General features: G+C 33.2%; 2 protein-coding genes across 3 annotated transcripts; one reads left to right on the forward strand and one right to left on the reverse strand.

Moving 5' to 3' along the window:
* The first annotated feature begins 8,461 nt into the window (after positions 1–8,461).
* LOC138878771 (lysine histidine transporter 1-like) lies at positions 8,462–13,470 on the forward strand. The gene is made up of 5 exons (XM_070158466.1): positions 8,462–8,483; positions 9,811–9,851; positions 11,565–11,722; positions 12,812–13,135; positions 13,380–13,470. The coding sequence occupies exons 1-5, from the start codon at positions 8,462–8,464 to the stop codon at positions 13,468–13,470; spliced, it is 636 nt and encodes a 211-aa protein (XP_070014567.1).
* A 4,428-nt stretch (positions 13,471–17,898) lies between these two features.
* On the reverse strand, positions 17,899–20,144 carry LOC104239354 (uncharacterized). 2 transcript variants are annotated; one of them, XR_714109.2, is made up of 3 exons: positions 19,528–20,144; positions 18,535–19,020; positions 17,899–18,215 (listed from the first exon to the last, which is right to left on the reverse strand). XR_714109.2 is itself a non-coding variant. In XM_009793973.2 (2 exons), exons 1-2 carry the CDS (start codon positions 19,978–19,980, stop codon positions 18,592–18,594), a joined length of 882 nt encoding a protein of 293 aa, XP_009792275.1. In that variant the 5' UTR covers positions 19,981–20,144; the 3' UTR covers positions 17,899–18,591. The 2 variants fall into 2 exon arrangements, 1 of the variants encoding a protein (XP_009792275.1); XM_009793973.2 differs by having other exon boundaries at positions 17,899–19,020.
* Positions 20,145–21,738: the final 1,594 nt, after the last annotated feature.

Consider the following 21,738-nt stretch of genomic DNA (forward strand, 5'->3'; position numbering starts at 1 on the left):
TGCACATAAGTTCACACTTGTATAAGATCAGATAATCAAGCCGAATATAACAGTTGAGCGACCGTGCTAGAACCACGGAACTCGGGAATGCCTAACACCTTCTCCCGGGTTAACAGAATTCCTTATCCGGATTTCTGGTACGCAGACCATAATATAGAGTCATTATTTTCCTCGATTCGGGATTAAAATTGGTGACTTGGGACACCCTAAATCTCCCAAGTGGCGACTCTGAAATAATTAAACGAATCCCGTTTCGATTGTCCTTTAATTGGAAAAAACTCCCCTGCGCCTCGCGGGCGCGGAAAACGGAGGTGTGACAGTATTTCGACAGTACTTGGACACTGATTTTTCTAAATTAATCATCTAACTTTCCACTTGCTATTTTTATTTTATTTTATTCTTTACACTCCCGAGACTCAGAAGCCGGTCAACATGCAAGACCGAGCAAATAAATGCACATAAAACAAATAAGATGCATCAGGATGGTCATTTTCATTTTTGGTGCACCTGTCCTAGACAGACCCAACCCCTGTGTTGAGCCTCCAAAGTCAGATGCACGTGATGCAAACAAACGTTCCTACTAGGGATCCGGCATGTGGCTTTGTTATACTAGGTTCAGAACCTGGGTGTTTGTTCTAGACCTGGCTTACCCGAGCGGACAGCTCGAGCCGAGGGGGGGTAGCGTACCGGGAATACAGAAGCTTCACCGGCTTAGCAACTTGTCCGAACCTCGTTCTAAATTGGGAATTTAGACACTATACAGAAAAGAAGTCACACGAAGTGCACCCTTCTTCATGATTTAGAAGACTCAGAGAGGAGATGGGTTTCGGCACAGCTTATATACAGTTCACATAAGATCAAAGCGGTAAAAGCAGTTAATTAGCACATTAAGCACAGATCATGTAACAAAATCAAACGAAGCCAAATACAACAATTATTCCAAGCTCGAATTCTGAACCCTGAACCAGAGATTCTGGGTTCGGTCCCCAGCGGAGTCGCCAGAGCTGTCACACCTCCTTTTTCCGCACCCGCGAGGGTACAGGGGAGTTTTTCCAATTAAAGGACAATCGAAACGGGATTTATTTATTTATTTCAGAGTCGCCACTTGGGAGATTTAGGGTGTCCCAAGTCACCAATTTTAATCCCGAATCGAGGAAAAGAATGACTCCATATTACAGTCTGCGTACCAGAAATCCGGATAAGGAATTCTGTTAACCCGGGAGAAGGTGTTAGGCATTCCCGAGTTCCGTGGTTCTAGCACGGTCGCTCAACTGTTATATTCGGCTTATTTATCTGATTTTTAATACAATTATGAACCATGTGCAAATTTTATCTTTTTACCGCTTTATTATTATAATTATTATTTTTTTTAGGAATGTGAACATCGCTTAAAACATATCTTTGGATTGTGTCACATGAAATGCACCCACAATACGAAACATATTTTATTTGATGTTTTAGGATTTAGATTTGGGTCGCATGAAATGCGCATCCGAGTTTAAGAAGGTAAAATTAATTAAATCGCGCCTAAAGAGTCTAGCGCGTCATTATCTTTGGGGAAGGAAGTGAAATTCACTAAACAATCCATCCCAAATTCTAAGTAATTTTTTTTTAAAATAATTAAATAAATAAATGAGATTAGAGAATTATGTAAATTTGTATTATTTACATCTATTTATTTTTAGCGAAATCCTTCCTTATTTTAAGAATATCCTTTAATGACTACCTTTTTATTATTACTAAGTTTGTCTATAAATATAAAATCAATATCTACATTCTTGAAAATAACATATTAAATAGAAGAGAAAAACAAATATTAACAGAAAGTAATAAAAATTATAATCATAAATACAACATGGAATTATCGAAAAATAAAATAAAAAAATAAAAAAAAACTAATTATCCCATAATTTGATTAAAATTTAAATTGTTAGTAAGACTTAAGCTTATTGAAACTAATTATTTATAAATACTGAAAATTGAAAGAAAAAAAAAAACTTGATTACTAAACCATATTTTCTAAAAAAAATAAATAATTTAACCTTAACTAACTTTGTTTTAATTCACATCATGTCCTAATACTTGTTCGCAAACTAATTCATGTTTTAACTGAAATTGACTACATGATTCCGATTAACTTATCGTTGACGAAAAACCTTATGAATAAGGAACTTAGTTAACTTTTGCCAAACTGATTCAATAACGCCATTTTTTACGTTATTTCTTCTATTTTTTTATTAAACAGTTTTAATTAATAAACAGGCTTAAATATATTTCCTAATAATCTGGTTAAGGCGTTATTTGATATGTCGCTATAATATGCCTAGTTATGCCAATGACAGTGATTTACAGAATAATAATACATGAATAACCTAAATACAATACAAAAAATTAAATTAAACTAAATTAAAAATTTAACACTCCATTCTTCATTTCAGCTTACAAAATGCCAAAATTACAGTTGTGTACCTGATATTGTCAATATAAGAAGAAGAAAGTCAGCAACGTAATACGTAACACAGCAACAGCAACAATAACCAGCAATAACCAGTCAACGAAAATCCCAGTGACAGCTTTGAAAAATTCAAAATAAAATCCAGGAATGCCGAAAATAATGGACAGAAACCAAGGGAAATTTTCAGATTTTTGAAAGGCTAGTTAATCTTCAACCCTTAATTTCTACACCTGTATACCAGAATATTTATCAGGTGTGTACTACTTTCTCTTCTAATTTTCAACTTTTTTTTCTTTATATGTTTTTCTTTTCTTGAGAGTTTCAATGTTTTTTTCGGAATAAATGTTCAGCTTTTTTTTTTTTTAATCTCTCTTTTTTTTCTCCCTTTCTGATTTTTCAGACCTCTCTATATATAATCCCCACCCTTTAATCAATTAAAATCAATCCCTTTCTCTACCAAACTCATTATCTTCTTACTCATCCCCATTACATTAAATAAATATATCACACCACCCCATTATATTTTGTCCCCCATGCTTCATTTAAAATAATGCAAGATTCCACTTTAAATTAAATCTTGTCCCCCCTTTATATTAAATAATCATATCACAACCCACCCCATTTCATTTTGTCCCCCATGCTTCAAATAAACAATTACAAAATGTACAATTCGTAAACTACCCCTTCCGACCTTACTGAAATTACCAAACTACCCCTGAACGTATTACAAATTTACCAAACTACCCATCAACTATAACACATCAATTAATCAAACTTAACCAAAATATAGACAATACGATCAATTTCTAACAATGTTCAAACAACAATATGAACACGGATGAACATCATAACAACAATATCACATGAACATGATTTTAATAACATTTCAACAATAAATCACATGAACACAAATTGAACAACCAAGAACAACTAAGATTTGATTGAACAATATTTTTAGCAACAACAAATCTATTTTTCGGATTTAAACAACAATAACAATCAAACAAGTATATTTAGATTTCTAAATTCAATCATATTGAACTTAAAATCCACTCTAACAATATTACAACAAACAATTCTTATATTAAACTTTAAACAAGATTATGAGACCAATTCAAGAAATAATCACAAATGGTAAACAAGAAATCAAACTATACACATTTCGGATTCAAAATCAAACAAACATAATATGAACATGAATTAAATCTAAAAATAAAAACGACGGATTCAAATGACTAAAAACCAACATACTTCCCTTATTGCAACTAAATTCTTTTAGGCAAATGACAAAACAAAACTAAGAAGAAACAATTATGAATTTAAACTTGAACTTTAACAATATTAACAATTTCCGAAAAATACATCAAATACATGAAACAAATTGAAGAAACAATTAATTAAATTTCAATTTGAATATAACAAATATTAAACTAATAAATATTCACTTAAACAACAATACAAACATGAAATAAACATGAAAAATAACTAATTAATCCTTCCTTTGAAATCTGAAAAATTTATCTAACAAACAACATATGAACATGAACTAAAAATTAAGTCAAACGATAAACAAAACAAACATTTGCCGATTTTAGATTCGAAAATATCAAAACAAAAATGCGGACAATATAAAACTCAAAAATCCACTAACCGGATCGACATGAAATATGTATGGACTGACTCGACGAACCTCGGCCAAAGCTCTACCAAACGGTGACGAACACGAACCTACGAAACCAACTGAAGCCGCGCCGAAGCAGCAGCAACAGTTGTCGCGGCAGAAGTGCATGAACAAGGCAGCTGGGATTCACTTGTTTACGTGAAGGAGATGGAGTGAAGCAGAAGTCATGAGAGCAAGTGGTCGACTGGTTCTGTCGACTGGTTCTGTCCATCGACTGAAGACGCAGCAACGGGGAAAGGAAAAACTGGACGAGGCAGCAGCAACTCGGAAGCAATGGTCGACGAAGGCAATGGCAGCAGTAGCAGCTGCGTGAGCAGCAGGTGGGCTGTTTGGGTCGTCCCGGGTTGTCGACTGTAATCGACAGAAATGGGGGTTGACGACGAGGGTAAGGGCAGTCGGAGAAGAAGGCAGCGCAGTAGCAGCTGCGTGAGCAACAATGGCGACTGGCCATGGCGATGGTGAGCAGCTTGGACATAAAACGTCGATGTTCGTTCGGACGAAGAAGATGAAGCAACGGAGAAACCATGGACGACGTCGACGGAAAAGATGAAGACGTGAAGATGGAGGGGAATGGGAGAGGGAAGCCATGGTTTTGCTTTGGAGTTTTGTGGAAGAAGAAGGAGAAATGGGGGGGGGGGCGGATGCTTAGGCATTTTTTAGGGTTTTCTTCCTATTTTTTTTTGTTTTTCTTTGTTTTATTTTTTTGAAATGCAAGATAATAGGGTGTTGGGTTATGGACCGGGTTGACCCAGTTCGAAATGGACTGGGTCGTAGGGAAGATTGGGCCATTTTTTGGGCCTGTGGCTTGAAATTGAAGAAGAGGCCCAATTCCGACTTTCTTTATATTTTCGCTCTCTTTTCTTCTTTTATTTATCTAAAACTAAATTATAAAAATACTTAAACTATTATTAAGAACTAAATTAAGTTATAAAAGCGCAAATTAACTCCCAATAACAATTAACGCACAATTAAGTATTAATTAAGCATAAAATTATATATTTGGACATTAAATGCTAAAAATGCAAACGATGCCTATTTTTGTAATTTTTTTATTTTTGTAAAACAAATTTAATTATTATCAATTATAGAATTAAATCCTACATGCAAAATGCGACATATTTTTGTATTTTTTATTAATTTAGCAAATAAACACGCACAGACAACTACAAATAATTATTCAAAATATCACAAAATTGCACACCAAAGAAAAATCATTTTATTTTTGAATTTTTGGGAGTAATTCTCATTTTGGCAAAAATCACGTGCTTACACTTATCATGGGCAAGATGCTAAATTTGTGGTGAATTGCTTTCACTTCAGCCTGAAGTTAAGGGTGAAAAAGGACATGGTGCCAAACAATGAACACTTGCAGATCCATTCGTATTTCTTGACTGGAATACAGTAGTGTAAGAAAATTTTCGTCTTATCATTGAACCAGATATGTCTACACAAAATTTTAATAACTGAAGTTCCATAACAACACCAACAGCAGCAGAAGAAAGAAGAAGAAGAAGAAGAAGAAGAAGAAGAAGAAGAAGAAGAAGAAGAAGAAGAAGAAGAAAATGAAGAAAACGAAGGAGGAGGAGAAAGGGGGCTGAAGTTAATTAAAAAGTGGGTACAAGTTAAAAGTTTTTAAAAAAAATTGGTATAGGTTAAATTGGGGCGACCAAATAGGGCGCCCCCATGCAATTTTTACGTAATCAGGGTTAAAAGAAATAAAGAAGAACCAGTAATATAAAGACACGTGGAAAAAGTGGGGTCGAAAATTAATTCTTATTATTTAAAAATCAGAAAATGGAACTGTTAGTCGACAATGGCATAAATAGGCCAAAAGTATAACGTTAATGGCATGAATAGACCAAAAATATAACGTTAGTGGCATGAATAGAGTGACCTTTTAATGGATGGCATAGATAAGCCATTTATATTAATTGAGTGACATTTTTAGGCCTTTTCCGTTTATTTTAGGTTATCAAGTAATGCTATATTTCCTTTTAATTGACCTTGTTATGCAACTATTTTTTAAACTGTCAGTGAATGAAACTTAAACTCGTTAAGATAATTTAAAAGTAGAATAATAACACGATATAACTAATTAAAATCGTAAAATATGGTGAAATAAAGAGTTAACTTTGAGTAGTTGAAAGAAAGAAAATCTTCGTACGAGATTTAGATTAAAAATTATCCACAAATAAGCGCCACCCAAGTGTTTCCTAAACATAATCACAAATTAATTGGCTCATTAGGTGTTTCCTTGGCGCTATTCTAGACGGAAGACTAGATATCTATTCTAAGGAAATAATCAGAATTAGCCAGATTTATAATTGGTAATTAAAAAAATAGTTAAAGTTTCAATCGAAATTTAGTCACTTTTTGTGTAAAGATAAATTCTTAATAAAAAACCCTTAATGTGTCGGAGTTTGAATTTTTTACATATGAGATTCCAGCATAATGTGCTGGAGTTCCAACATAATACGCTGGAAGTTTATATGCAGGAGCTCCAATGTCTAGCATATTGTGCTGGAACTTTCAACGTGCTGGAGTTCCAACATAATATGCTGGAAATTTATGCGATTGAGCTCCATAATCCAACATATTATATTGAAACTTTCCGTGTTTCAGCAAATAGTTGCTAGTTTTTAATGACTTTACAAGCACTGATTATTTTTCAATTACCAGTCTGAAAACTGGCTAGCCCGTACTATTTTCACATATTTATGGGAAATATATTAATTGAAAGTTGATGTTTCTGGTTTCACTTATTAAAACATGTTAGTTATCATATAATACTCTCAAAATTAACAATCCCCATTTGATCATTCTTCAATGCAGTTATAACCTGTCTAGGAATGGAAATAGGTGTAAAGTTTACTTAACTTTACAACATACACGTATTCATATTAGAGGCATAGCCCTGATCATCGAATTCATAGCTCGTCTTAGTTACTGGGTTCGCAATTAAATATTTATACATAATTATATATTTGATAGATTTCCTAATACAAATACAGGATCTAAAAGATTGAACCGATACCTAACACTCTACCTCCGATTTTTGTTTATTTTTCTTATATTGAGTATGAAAGCAGAAAATTCTCCTTCATTTGTTGTGCTACTAAGTAATTTTAATTCTATAATTAATTAACTAATTTATTGTTGTTAGTTAGAGCCGTTAAAATGGGCTTGGCCCGTGAGGCCAGCCCAATCCAGCCCGCTACATGGGTAGGGTTGGGCTAGGATTTTTTGAGTCCATTTAAAATTGAGGCTTATAAGCCCGACCGAAGTCAGCTCGCTGGCCCTTGAGACTTGACCGAGTTGGGCCTGGATTGGCCCATGAGCCAAAAATTAATTAACTATTAAATATTTAATATTTAAAAAACTAAAAACTAAAAAAACTATTAACTATAATCCTCATTCCCCAACCCTAGATTGCTCAGTTACCCTTCCATATCAAAGAGAATTAGATTTTTGATATGCATGTAATATGACAAAGTTAGTTTTTCTTTTGCTTAATTAATAACGAAATCGAGAAGGTTTAGGTGACCAATAATAATCTTTTTTTAAAAGAAAATATTATTCTAAGTTGCCAATGATCAGTTTGGATTACTTTAATATATTATTAATATTTAAACTACTCTTCAGTATAGAAAAAGATCAATTTTAAATGCACATAAAAAAATTGACCACTAGTAAATTTTAGGAATTTTAAAACTTTTATGGATTATAATGATGAAATGAGTAAATGATATTAATCCTAAATTTAAAAATCTCAGCATATAAACTTATTGAAGCAATCCCTGAATCTGAGGAAAACAAAAAAAAAGTATTAAGAGAATATTCATGTAACTTTAAAAAAGAAAGTTAGAGATATAGAGAATTTGCATTTTAATTACGAGATTGCTCGTTAAATATCAAGCTTTTTATAGGCACTAAGCAAACTTGTTTACATGATTAATTTACTATATCATGAAAAAATATTTAAGGATTTAAAGAATTTTTTTTTCTAAAAAAAAAATTAAAGGGCTAGCCCGCGGCCCTCTTAAGGTTGGGTTGGGCTGACCATTTTAAGAGCCACTCATATGGCGGACCAGCCCGTCCTAACCCACCAAATTAAAATTCCACGAAACTTGGATTGAGTTGGGCTGGGCTGACCCGTTTTGACAGCTCTATCGTTAGTCATATAAGTAGGAGTATATATCTAGTACAGTGCACAATTGATGGCTGAAGTATAAAAAGATCATGCTATGTTCGTGGAATTCTTTGGCAAGACGACTTAAGCTGTGAAAGGAACGTGTAAGTCAAATATAACTACATTATGAACTGTTATGACAGATGGTTGCTCTGATGGTGAGCAACCTCCACTTCCAATCAAGAGGTTGTGAGTTCGAATTTTCCCAAGAGCAAGGTGGGAAGTTCTTGGAGGGAAGGATGCCGAGGGTCTATTTGGAAACAATCTCTCTACCTCAGGGTAGGGGTAAGGTCTATTTGAAAACAGTCTCTCTACCTCAGGGTAGGGGTAAGGTCTATTTGGAAACAATCTCTCTACCTCAGGGTAGGGGTAAGGTCTATTTGAAAACAGTCTCTCTACCTCAGGGTAGGGATAAAGTCTGCGTACACAATACTCTCCCCAAACCCCACTAAATGGGATTATATTGGGTTGTTGTTGCATGAACTGTTATGACAATTTAAAATTACTATTCTATGATACCAGGAGACTCATCACTTTCGTTTAAGACTTTGTTTCTAAAATAATATTCTTAGTCAAGCAAAAACATTACCCACAATCTCTTCCTTCTAACAAACGACTACGGTCAGACTTCTCTATAACAACATCCTTATATAATAGTTACACTATAAAAGTCGAGTTATTCTCTGATCGAATATTATATTATGTTATAATATATGTCCTATATAACAACACTTCACTATTTCAGGTCATATAAAAGATAATCATATAAGTAATCGTTAATACAATGATTACAACATGTTAAAATATAGGAAAATTTATCACACGGAAAGTGTATGTATATGTTAAATCCTTGTTTAAATATTGGCAAATTAACCAGGGGCAAAGAGCTAGAGGGGAGAGAAATTAAAAAATAGTCAGATTTATAAGTGGTCATTGAAAAATAGCCACAGTTTCAAAAGTAATCGGAATTTAGCCACTTTTCATATAAAAATAAATTTGAATGAAAACATTATTCAAAATCCGGAAAATATTCCAGTATATTGTGCTGGAACTTTCTGCGTGTTGGAGTTCCGGCATAATATGCTGGAAGTTCATACACAGGTGTACCAATCTTCAGTATATTATGCTGAAACTTTTCGCGTTGCAGTAAAATAGTGACTATCTTTTAATGACTTTACAAAACCTGGATATTTTTCAGTTACCAATCCAAAAACTGGCTAGTCTGTGTTATTTTTACGCTAGAGGGGTGAAAGGGAGTTCACTTAAATTTCTTCCGCAGGAAAATTACTTTTTATTTATAAGATTAATATATGCTTAAATATATATACAATAAACGTTGAACCCCTGGTAAAAGTCCTGCCTTTTAACTGAGAACCAATCATTTTCATAGCTAAGGCCTAAGAGCTATTATTTTGTTTATTTAAAGACAAACAGCTCCTTTGGTCTCTCTCTCTTTTTAATTGCTAAAGCCATTAATTTCTTGAGTCCAAACTCCAAATATTTCCAATTACTACTGCTCCAAGAGTGTAAGTTTCTTTCTTTATAAATATTAATTCAAACTTCTTTTTATCTTTTAGCAACCAGGGGTGGAGGTAGCATAGAGTTTATGGGTTCGGTCGGATATAATAATTTTGATCCATAAATTATTTATTTATTTAATGAAATTTGTTGAATATGTATAAGTTATTACTTTAGAATTCAGTAACTTAAAAGGATTAAAATCTAGAACTCTTAAGCTTTAAATTCCGTCTCTGTCTCTGCTATGTGAATGTTATAGCTAGTAAATTACTCCCTCAAGTTCAAAATAAGTGATTTTTTGGTTGTTTTCACACATATTAAGAAATTTACCTTTTAGTATTAATTAGCAATGAAATTGACCATATTAACATTTATTATCTCTTCACGTAAATACTCATAACACATACTCCAATATTATTTACTCCAAGGGTATTGTAATAAAAAAATAATTAATTCATTCTTGAAATCTGAAAAAATCACTTATTTTGGACCACAAAAAAAATTAAAAAATCACTTATTATGGCCCGGATGGAGTAGCTTGTTTGGTTCCCACGTCGTGCTTTCATTTTGTTTTTGCCTTGCGCTGACTTTTCTGTTCCCAAGAACCACCAAACAACTAATTAAAGGTTTATCACTATTTAGATTTGATAGGCTAACTTTTTTGTTTTTATGTTTGATTTATTATACTTTTGAAGTTATGGGTCGTGAATTCAATATTTTTGAAATTTTAATAAATTTTTATATATATTTATGTGTGTATGGAAAATATTGAGTTATGTTGAAGTATTGATTACTTTAGTATCTAAATTTTAATTAACAAGAAAGAAAGATATTAGAAACTTGTGGTTTAGAACAAGTCATCAATATTTATATAATTATATTTATCTCATTAAAGATAAACTAAGAGGTATAAACTTAAACTATTTCTGAATATAACAAGATATCATTCTTTTACAAATAAAAATATACTAACTTTTTGTAAAATAGAATTTTACAAGCAGAAAATGCTCCTGTCCATAATAAGTGATCTTTTTGTTTTTGGTACACCTCTTAAGAAAATACTAACTTCTAGAAGAAAAAAAATAAGTATTTTGACTAAATTACCCTTAATTTTAATAGGTATATTGTTAACTTGACACATTGATATATGTAAACAAGGGCAAATTTGAAAAATTAAAGTTAATTCATTCTTGATTATGTAAAAAAAGATACTTATTTTTAATCAAAATAAAAAGGTAAAAATATCACTTATTATGGACCGGAGGGAGTAATAATTAATTGTAGAGGTGGTATACTGCATTTAAATTTGTAACATTCTCACAAGACTTTTCACTTTTTTTGCCTTTAGTCCTAGTTATTCCACCTCCAGAAAAAACTTTCTTTTAAATATATTCAGAAAAAATTGCTTTGCCTTTATTCCTAGAGGTGGTTGAATTTTATTTAAGTAAAAGCTAAGTAGACATCATAGAGCACTAGGCCGATAATGTAATGTGTCAATTCACGTAAACACAATAATTTTATCGGACGTATTAAAAATTCATTGAATATTTATAAATATTTAATTATAAATGTAATTATTAGTGCATACTCCTATTAATTTGAGATTGTCATAAAGTCCTATAAACTTCAAATCTTGAATAGGTTATGTCCTCAATACTATTTATAATGGTAACAAAATGTACTTAATTTAAAATAATTAATGGACCTATAATAAATTCCAGGCTGATGAAAGATCTGCAGAAGAGAGGGCAATAGACGCATGGCTTCCTGTTACTTCAAACAGGAATGCAAAATGGTGGTATTCAGCTTTCCACAATGTTACTGCCATGGTTGGAGCTGGTGTCCTCGGTCTTCCTTATGCCTTGGCACAACTTGGATGGTATGCACGTAAAAATTCTTTTTGATAATTTTGAGACTAAAATTCATGGCTTTTGCCTTCTCTGATACGTATCGTGTTAAACTATTTAACCATCTCATTTAAAAATCTAAACTGCTTGCTAGATAAAAACACGTTTTTCTAGCACGTTTTAGTTTTTATTATACCAGCCATTTATTTCGTATTTCGTATTCTGTATTTCATATCTCTTATATTGTTGTTATTGTATTATGCATTTTTATGGTATTAATATATCGGCTCCCATTGCTTTTTTTTTTTAGCCGAGGGTCTCCCGGAAACAGCCTCTCTATCCTTCGGGGTAGGGGTAAGGTCTGCGTACATATTACCCTCCCCAGACCCCACTTGTGAGATTATACTGGGTGGTTGTTGTTGTTGTTGTTGTTGTTGTTTACTTAATTATGACTTTAGCAGAAGCTAATAAGCACTTAGGAATATTTGCCAACAACGAAAAAATAAAGTGTCTCATTGACTACTTATTTTTATATGTAAATTAATTTGAAGCAATAACAATAAATTCAATATAATGCTACAAGTGGCCTCTGGGGAGAATAGCGTGTACGTAGACCTTATTCCTAGTTGGTGAAAATAGAGATAGGGTCGAAGCTACATAGCCCTAAATATGGTCAACTGACCACTCTTCGTCGAAAAATTATACTGTATATATAGGTGAAATATTGAATTTTAGAGGTATATAACATATATTGAACACCATTTACTGAGAATTTTTTTACCACTTTCAAGTTTGAATACCCTAGATAAATTCCTGGCTTCGCTACTAGGTAGAGAGGCTATTTCCAATAGATCTTCGGCTAAAAAAAAGTTGAAAAAAGGAAACAATAGTAAACAAACAGTAACAATAGCAGGAAAATAAGATAATATGTAATTAATTTGAAGAATTAACCTAACTAATTGTCCACCCAACCACTTAAACTAACTAGCCGGCAAATGCATAATATGTGTATAACCCTGTATATATAATCAATGTACTATTCATATACACTGACTAGGAAAAATAAACAGTGAATTAATTCGGCCAACTATTTGTATAAAGACGATCCCATATAATTTCAGGGGGGCAGGAGTAGCAGTTTTGGTGATTTCTTGGATTATAACATTTTACACATTATGGCAAATGGTTGAGATGCACGAAATGGTTCCTGGGAAACGTTTCGACAGATATCATGAACTTGGGCAACATGCTTTTGGGAAAAAACTTGGGCTATGGATTATTGTGCCACAACAATTAATTGTTGAAGTTGGAGTTGACATAGTTTATATGGTAACTGGAGGACAATCACTCAAGAAATTCTATGATTTGGTCTGTAAAAAAGATTGTAAAGACATAAAACTTACCTACTTCATTATGATCTTTGCCTCTGTCCATTTTGTTATCTCTCATCCTCCTGATTTCGTATTTCGTATTTTGTATTTCGTATTCTGTATTTAATGTCTCTTATATTGCGGTTATTTTATTATGCATTTTTATGGTACTAATATATCGGCTGTTGCTTTTTTGAGCCGAGGGTCTCCTGGAAACAGCCTCTCTACCCTTCGGGGTAGGGGTAAGGTCTGCGTACATATTACCCTCCCCAGACCCCACCTGTAGGATTATACTGAGAGGTTGTTGTTGTTGTTGTTGTCATCTTCCTGATTTCAATTCCATAGTTGGTGTGTCTTTGGCTGCAGCTGTCATGTCCTTAAGGTATGCATATTACTTATTTCTGTATTAGTTATATACACCGTCAGTATAAAATATTTTTGTATACTATCATGTCATCCAAAGATATGTTATGTAAACCTTTTTAAAATGTGAGATATGTAATATTAAAAATAAGGGAGGTTACCTGCTACAACAGGTAAACGTGACCTGATTGTATAAAATTGTCTTATACCGATGATGTATATAACTTAAACTCCTATTCCTAATACTCAATATTGTTCTTTTCCCACTTTTTGGAATTAGGGTGTGTTTGGTATGATCGAAAATATTTTTAAAAATCTTAAATATTTTTTTATCAGTCATTTTCTGGTGTTTGATTGCCAAAAAGTATTTTCATCACCTAAAAAGGAAAGATTAATTCCATCACTTTTGGGCGGAAGTCATTTTCCGTTGTTTGATTCCAACACATATTTTTCAGGGAAAAACATTTTGCACTAAAAGGGAAACGATTTTCTAAAAATTACGTTATTTTTCAGATAACATTTTTCGAAGAATGATTTCCATTGTATCAAACACACACGTGTGGCAGAGGAATTCTAATGAGAAATGTATAATTTTTAGTTGCTCCCAAAGATAATAGCCGATAAAATATATGTTTTTGTATATATGTGTATTATATACAAAAACGTATATAATTATGATTGAAGCGATAGGTTATGAGCGAACTAATTTATTGATTCGATCAATTTCAGTAAAAATAGCACGGGCTAGCCAGTTTTCGGAGTGGTCATTCAAAAATAGCCAGCATCTGCAAAGTCATTGAAAAATAACCACTATTTTGCTGCAACACGGAAAGTTCCAGCATAATATACTAAAGTTCCAGTATATTATGCTGGAATTTCAGTATATTATGTTGGAGTATTTTCCGAATTTTGAACAGTGTTTTCGTTAAGATTTATCTTTACATGAAAAGTGGCTAAATTTCAATTACTTTTGAAATTGTGGCTATTTTTGAATGACCACTTATAAACCTGGCTATTTTTGAATTTCTTAATTCCTATAACCCGTCCAAATATCTCCAACACACCCGTTTCATGGGGGAATATTTCCGCAATAATAAAATATACGCATTAATAATCTATGATGATCTTAAAAAATAAGCTATAGCATATCAACAAATGTCATTATTGTTATGCCGACCACCAGGTCGTGAAGCCTTCCCAGGGGATGTTTGATTCCTACCCTACACTATAAATATTTCTTATGCCAATTTTGCTTTCGGTTTGAACTAAAATTGTAATGCATTTTGCTTTTATTACAGCTTTCACAATGTTTGTTGGTATTACCTTCCCTTTCTTCAATGGGCTGCTTGGATTCTTTGGAGGATTTGCTTTTGCCCCTACAACCTATTTTGTAAGTGATTTTCAATCTTTTTCTTTTCTTTTTTTCTTTCATTTTTTGCTTTGTGGATGTTGTAATGCATTAATTTTCAAAGCCTCTCTCTTCTTGAAGCTTTAAACATTAGGTTTTATTTAATTTCTATTATATTCAGCTCCCTTGCATCATGTGGCTAGCAATCTGCAAACCAAAGAAATTCTGTCTCTCTTGGATTATTAATTGGATAGGTACAACTTAACTCTGCTGATAATTGCATACGACTTTCGTTATTCAGTTCAGGTTATATAAACCGTCAGTATAAAGAATTTATTACACTGTCAGGTCACCATCTTGAAAATAAGAGAGGCTACCTGCTAGAACAACTAAAGTTGACATGATAATATAAAAATTCTTTGTAGTAAACGGTTTAAATAACTTAAATTCCTCCCTTTATAGCTTAAAATAAAAATCTAAAATGAAATTTTGATGACAGATTTGCATTATTCTTGGAGTATTATTGATGATTATAGCACCAATTGGTGGCCTAAGATCCATAATCATGCAAGCCAAGGGCTACAAAATCTATACAAGCAGCAACATAAAAGCCTTCGTCATACCAATTTCCTGAGAGAAGTCTAATAATATATTACGGGCGCTGATACTGCGTATTGTGAGTTGTGACTATAGTATAGTATTTTTTTTTCCTTCTAATTTATTAAGATGTGAATGGCTCAATGATCCACAGATCCATTCTTGCATTGCTAGTTATAGTGAGAAAAACACTTATAAAGGATAAGTACATCATATTATATTATATTATATAGCAATATTTTAATTATAGTGTATACGAGAGTTATCACATAAGGGTATCGATATAGACTAAAATATTGGTGCCTACATAATGTGAATTACACTTGTTCCTTGTTGAATGTATAGTATATGATTTTCAAAATGTTTAAATCGTCATGAATTACTTCACTGATTAGCTTAAGATTTTGGATTAATTGGATTGGATTATTTCACATTTTACTAGTCTTAATAAGTCTGTTTTTACTATCACATCTCTCTTTGTCATTCAATTACTGAGGATTTTTCTCCCACTCTACTCAGCCCATCGCCACTACCTCTGCTTCATCTGTTTCAATTTATGTGAATCTATTTTTTTTTTGGTCCGTTTAAAAAAGAATGACCTATTTCTAAATTTGGAACCAATTTACTTTAAACTTCCAATTCTACCCTGAGAAGTTTTTATAACCACACAAATACTCTGGATTCCTTTTTGAATTGTTTAGGACCACAAATTTCAAAAGTCTTCATTTTTTTTAAATTTCGTGCTCAGTCAAACAGGTTCACATAAATTGGAACGGAGGGAGTAATATTATTGTAGCCTACTCACTCTCTCTGCTCCAAGCAGTGGCTTAGCCACCGTATGCTAAGGGGTGTCTTCACCGGAAAATTGTACTGTTTAACTGGGTCAATTTTTTTTTTTATGTATATATACTAAGTAATTATATTGACTTCCCTTATTTCTTTCACTGTGTTTTTCTATATTTTGACATTCTTTAATAAAATTCCTGGCTTGATCACGGGCTCAAAGCCCATACTTCAGCCTGTTGAGCCTACTATAGCTCCCTAAACTTCAGATCTATTCTTCAGCTGATTTCTCTGTTCATTTTTATCTTCTCCAAAAATAGATGAAAGAAGAGCAAAAAAGAAAATAATAAGAATTAACCCATTAAACTCTATATATTACTTCATCCATTGAATTGGATGCTCAAATTTTTCACAATTTAATTTGAAGCCTCTCAAGCAAAAGAGATTGGAGATGCGAGGTAAAAGAACCAGCTTCAAACACAAGAAGGCTAAAACATAGTTGTCGATCAGGGCGAAGCTATGTTGGGAATTGACCACCCTTTGCCGAAAAATTATATTACGTATAAGGTAAAATATTACTTGTTATTGATTAAAAATAGACGTTCAACACCAATGCATAGCCCCTGGCAAAGGGTGTTCAAATTTGAACACCCTTATTGAATTTTCTGGCTTCGCCACTATCAATCAAGATAGATACATATATAATTATATGTATATATATACCAAAACTACCATGAGAAAGAACGACAAATATATACATATAGTTGTCATTAATTATACATACAGGTTCAGAGTGTATAATGAGAAAGAACGACAAATATATATATATATATATATATATATATATATATATATATATATATATATATATATATATATATATATATATATATACCGAAACTACCATGAGAGATTATGGTTTTAAATATGATAATATTTTTGTGACTATAAAATCATGCCATTACGAGTAAAGATGAAATTTAAAGTTATACAATTTCCAAACATAAAAAAATTTCATCCTTTTTAAACAAATTAAAACGAAAAGAGTGTTGCATAAAATGGAACAAATTAATTAAGGAGTCCGGGATATCCAAAACTTAAGAAAAAAAGACTGAGTACTCTTAAAGACCCGAGCTAGCTAGAGCATTCTTTTCACAACAAAAAGAAAATATTCTTCTTATGGGGTACATATTTTTTGAAAATAGACAAGTATGAAAATCTTTCCTAATTAGGAAAAAATTAAATGACGACGAATTTGAAAATAACATGATGTAATGAGATAGAAATTAAGTGAAGTGGTACGTTATCAGCAACGTAACGTTCTATTTGTTTCTGTTGAACAAGGCAAACAATTAGAGATATTCATTGTAAAAGGAAGGATATATAGGGTTGTAAAAATTGAATTTTAACGTAATTTTCTGAAGTTTGGGAATAATTTGATTTGAAAGAAATTGAGAAAACAATACATACGAGTATTTAAAAGAAGCTTTGAAAATTTTACATTATATAGGAGTAAATAAATAAATTTGTCGTAATCAACTAAACTATATTAATAGCATAACATATTTATACATCAAGAGTGTATGACTTAATTAAGACTTGATAGTATATTTTGTTACTCTTTAATTTAATTCAAATGGAGTATAAGAAGTGAGGTTAACAGAAATTCAGCTGATCAAGCAACATTTTCTCAGTTTCACAAATCTTGATTTCCAATAATGTCCCCTAACTTTTATAGATAGAGCTTTGAACAAGAAAGTGCATCATCTTGAGCTAAGATAAGAACTCTCGAGCTTAATCAGAAGTTTTGGTTCGAACCTTGAGAATAAAAATTTTCCGGAATACTTACCCTAATATACCTTACGTGGGACCAATCTGAAACAACAACAACAACACAGTATAATCCCACTTAGTGGGGTCTGGGGAGGGTAGAGAGGCTGTTTCCAAATAGACCATCGGCATCCTTCCCTCCAAAAACTTCCCACCTTGCTCTTGGGTAGACTCGAACTCACAACCTCTTGGTTGGAAGTGGAGGTTGCTTACCATCAGAACAACCCCTCTTATCTGTGGGACCAATCTGAATTAGTTGGAATCCCAAACTAAGTACCGACACCTAATGAGAAGGGAAAAGTAGTATTACTATTATTATATGGGGTCGTTTGATTGGAAAACAAGTCATCCTATGATTAATTATTCCGGAATTAGTTATTCTGGAACTAGTTATTCCACTCTCCCATATGGATAAAAAAACGCTACAATCTTGGGATAACTAATTCCGGAATTAGTTATACCACGATTTTATTCCAACTAAAGAAAGAATAAACTCATCTCAAATTTAATCTCGGGATTAATCCCTCGCAGCAAACGAGCCCTATAAGGTTACCTGCGCGTTGGCTTGTGAGTAGTATTCTTTCTTGCTTGGTGAAGGGGTTTAGTTCCTTTAACGACCCAAGCTAAGTGCAGCATTAGAATCAAACCTCCATGCAAACCCTCCAAACTCCATTTTCCACACATCACAAGGCATTGTTCGTGAGTTTTTCTTATTCTTCCATGTATACACTAACCTCACAATGCATGCAAAAGCTGCAGGTAATTCTTCCTCTCTTATTTTCTCCTTCACAACCATCTTCACCACCATCTCCGCCGTCACTCCTCCGTCTTCTAGAGGATTCACCATTCTCCGGTACGCCGGATTCACCCACCGCACCCTATCTGAGCTATCCGACACGAGCCCTGGATACGTGTCCGTCTCCAGATTCTTCATTTTCTCCATGTCCGTACTTCCTAAGCCTTCACTATCCACAAATATGTTTGTTATTCTATCCACCATCACCCAAGACTCTACCATTCTTGGTGTCTGCGTTGTCACCTGTTGAGACATAATTTTATAATTAATTAAGTGAATAAAAATGTGTTTCGCTAACAACTTAAACTTTTTGATTAAATAAACCAAAAAATTCAACATGATATATATCAGCAGAGGGGGAGCTTGGGGCGCAAAGAGGTTCATCTGTACCCCCTTCGCCGGAAATTACAATGTTATACAAGGTCAGAATTATGTTTAATGTGTGTATATATATATATTAGATAATGAATTCTCTTGCTTTTTTGTATTTACTTTTTTATATATTTTGAATCCTCTTAGTGAAAATCATCCTTACGCTAATATATATTAGTGCAATCATAGGTCATATATAGGTTCGAATCTCAACAAAACCCAAACAACAAGAAAATATATATGTTTGACCCACGAAAGAAAATCAGAACATGTAAGGAGGTGTGTCGAGACATAAATTATATAATTAAGCAATAAAGTGTGATATCTGTAACATATAATTAAACTTTTAGACGAGACGATCACACAATTTAACACTACCTTCAGATCTAACCGATCCGTTGAACTGAAGGCGGATATACCATTATTATCATATTCATGAAAACTCATCCATTGGGGTTGATCTAGCTCAGAGAAAGAGATTTCTTTTTGAAAAGAAACGTTATCTGTCGGGTTTGTAACACTGCTGCTACTCTCCGGAAGTAACTGAAGGGTTACAATAGATCCATTATTATCAGATCCATCTTTTCTTTCTTCTTTCTCTGCACTATTCTTACACTTCCTATTTTTCTTAACTCTAACGTACTTTCTCTTCCCTCTTCGTCTGCTAACCGGTTCTGCCTTTTCATTCTCCGGTTTAGAACCCGGACCTGAACCGTCGGCGACCGGTTTCGGTGCAATCGGCCGGAATCTTAACATTATCCGGTTCATTATCATCCTATCTTGTGGTCCAACGTGGCATCCATAGGAGGGCCCACTATTCTCAACATCCATGGCTGTTGCAGAGCGCTGTTGAAGAGTTATTTTTAGATTGATAGAGTGAGATATGACAATATTTTGAGCCAATTATCATAGTTACACAACTCATGTTTGTTTTAGGGCAAAGTTGAAACAGTAGTGACGAAGATGATCAAGGTGGGGCCTAAGATTAAAGCAGCGTATCGAACGAAGGATGTAGTTATTGGTGTTGTACGTAAAAACCAATCAGAAGTTGGACACATATAAAGCACTTAGGAAAAAAGAGGGACACGTATTTACATTGATATAAACAATGTTTGAGTACTTTTGATGGGATGTTCTAGTAATTAGACGCGTGGCTTTTGTTCGAATTTACTGAACTTAACTAACACACGCTCCCTGGTTTGTCGTGAGAATAACTTCATCTTGTTGAAAGAAGCTACTTATTTGACCCAAAGGTATAGACATATTTAGTATAGAAGCTATGAGTCTGAATCCGTAAAGTTTAAATTCTGTCTGTCCCTACGGATCAGAGGTGGAGCTAAGATTTCACGGTGAGTTTAAATCCGTAGGTAGCTTAGTGAGTGATAAGTTATGTGTCTTTTTGTGTTAGATAATTTAACAAACTTCATATGAGCACCACATAGAGAACCTGATACAAAACCTTTCTATGCTCAAAACAACAAGTCAAATATCTGGCACAAGTTTCAATAAAATCAGTTAAGGGAATAACAAAGGGAACAGGTGAATATCAGTTCCTCCGGTCAAAGTACAAATTAACTCTTATAATTGTTAAAGTTGTTGCACTGTTGAAGCATGTTGTGTACCGAACACTCCTTTGTATCATCTTTGATGACCTCACTTATATATTACCAACATGAGGAAAGGGATTACACACACTTGCAAAACCTAAAACATATTTTACTCTCAAGTGTGCAACCGCCTTCATTCACTCCAAGGAATTGAAGAACAAAACAACATAACAAAGTGGCATTTGTAACTCCTAGGCATTTGTAACTCCTACTCAACTTATTTAGAAACATTTCATAGGGCACTTTGTAAATCATAAACCTTGTGTTTGTGTTGACTAGAGTTAGTCAAAGTGGTTAGCTTTGTAATAGAGTTATTACAAAGAGGTTTGCAATATAGTTTTAGAAGTTAATTTCGAGGTTACAATAGGTTGTAATCTAAAGTTGCTCAGTTAGCGAGGTTGAAATCCTACGAGTGTAGGTCATGGTTTATAATTCAGTAAGCTGAAATTTTTTCATGTAAATATTATTGTATTATTTACTTACTGTTGTGTGTTCTGTGGAAACTGATAGAAAACCAGATTCTCTATGCAATTTGGTGAACTCTTAGTTTACGTCACCAAGCATTCATGCTAAGAATTAAATAAATCCAGATTATGTTCAAGTGAACAAAAGAATGGTTCTCTGTAGCAAACTGTTGTGAACAACAATATGTAGACGACTCAAAAGGAATGACTATTCAAGAATGTGAAGATGGTAAGAAAGACACAAAAGTTTTGATTTGTTGTATCACGAAAATAAGTAGTAATAAAATTTCATATAGAAAAAGATAGGTAGGTGCACGAAGCATCTAAAGTTTACACAAGACGAGAAGAGCCACGCCCCAAAAAATATGATATAGACGGCCTATCTCGATTCAAGTATGCTGATTCCACGGCTAGAGAAGGAGGAGAATGATGTTGGGTATGGAGTCACCCAGCGACTGAAGAGAACGCTCTCCCATGTGGGCGTGGTGTTGGGATACTCTGAAATTTAAAGGGGGTGT

The sequence above is a fragment of the Nicotiana sylvestris genome, chromosome 9 (assembly GCF_000393655.2).
Source record: "Nicotiana sylvestris chromosome 9, ASM39365v2, whole genome shotgun sequence".
Lineage (NCBI taxonomy): Eukaryota > Viridiplantae > Streptophyta > Magnoliopsida > Solanales > Solanaceae > Nicotiana > Nicotiana sylvestris.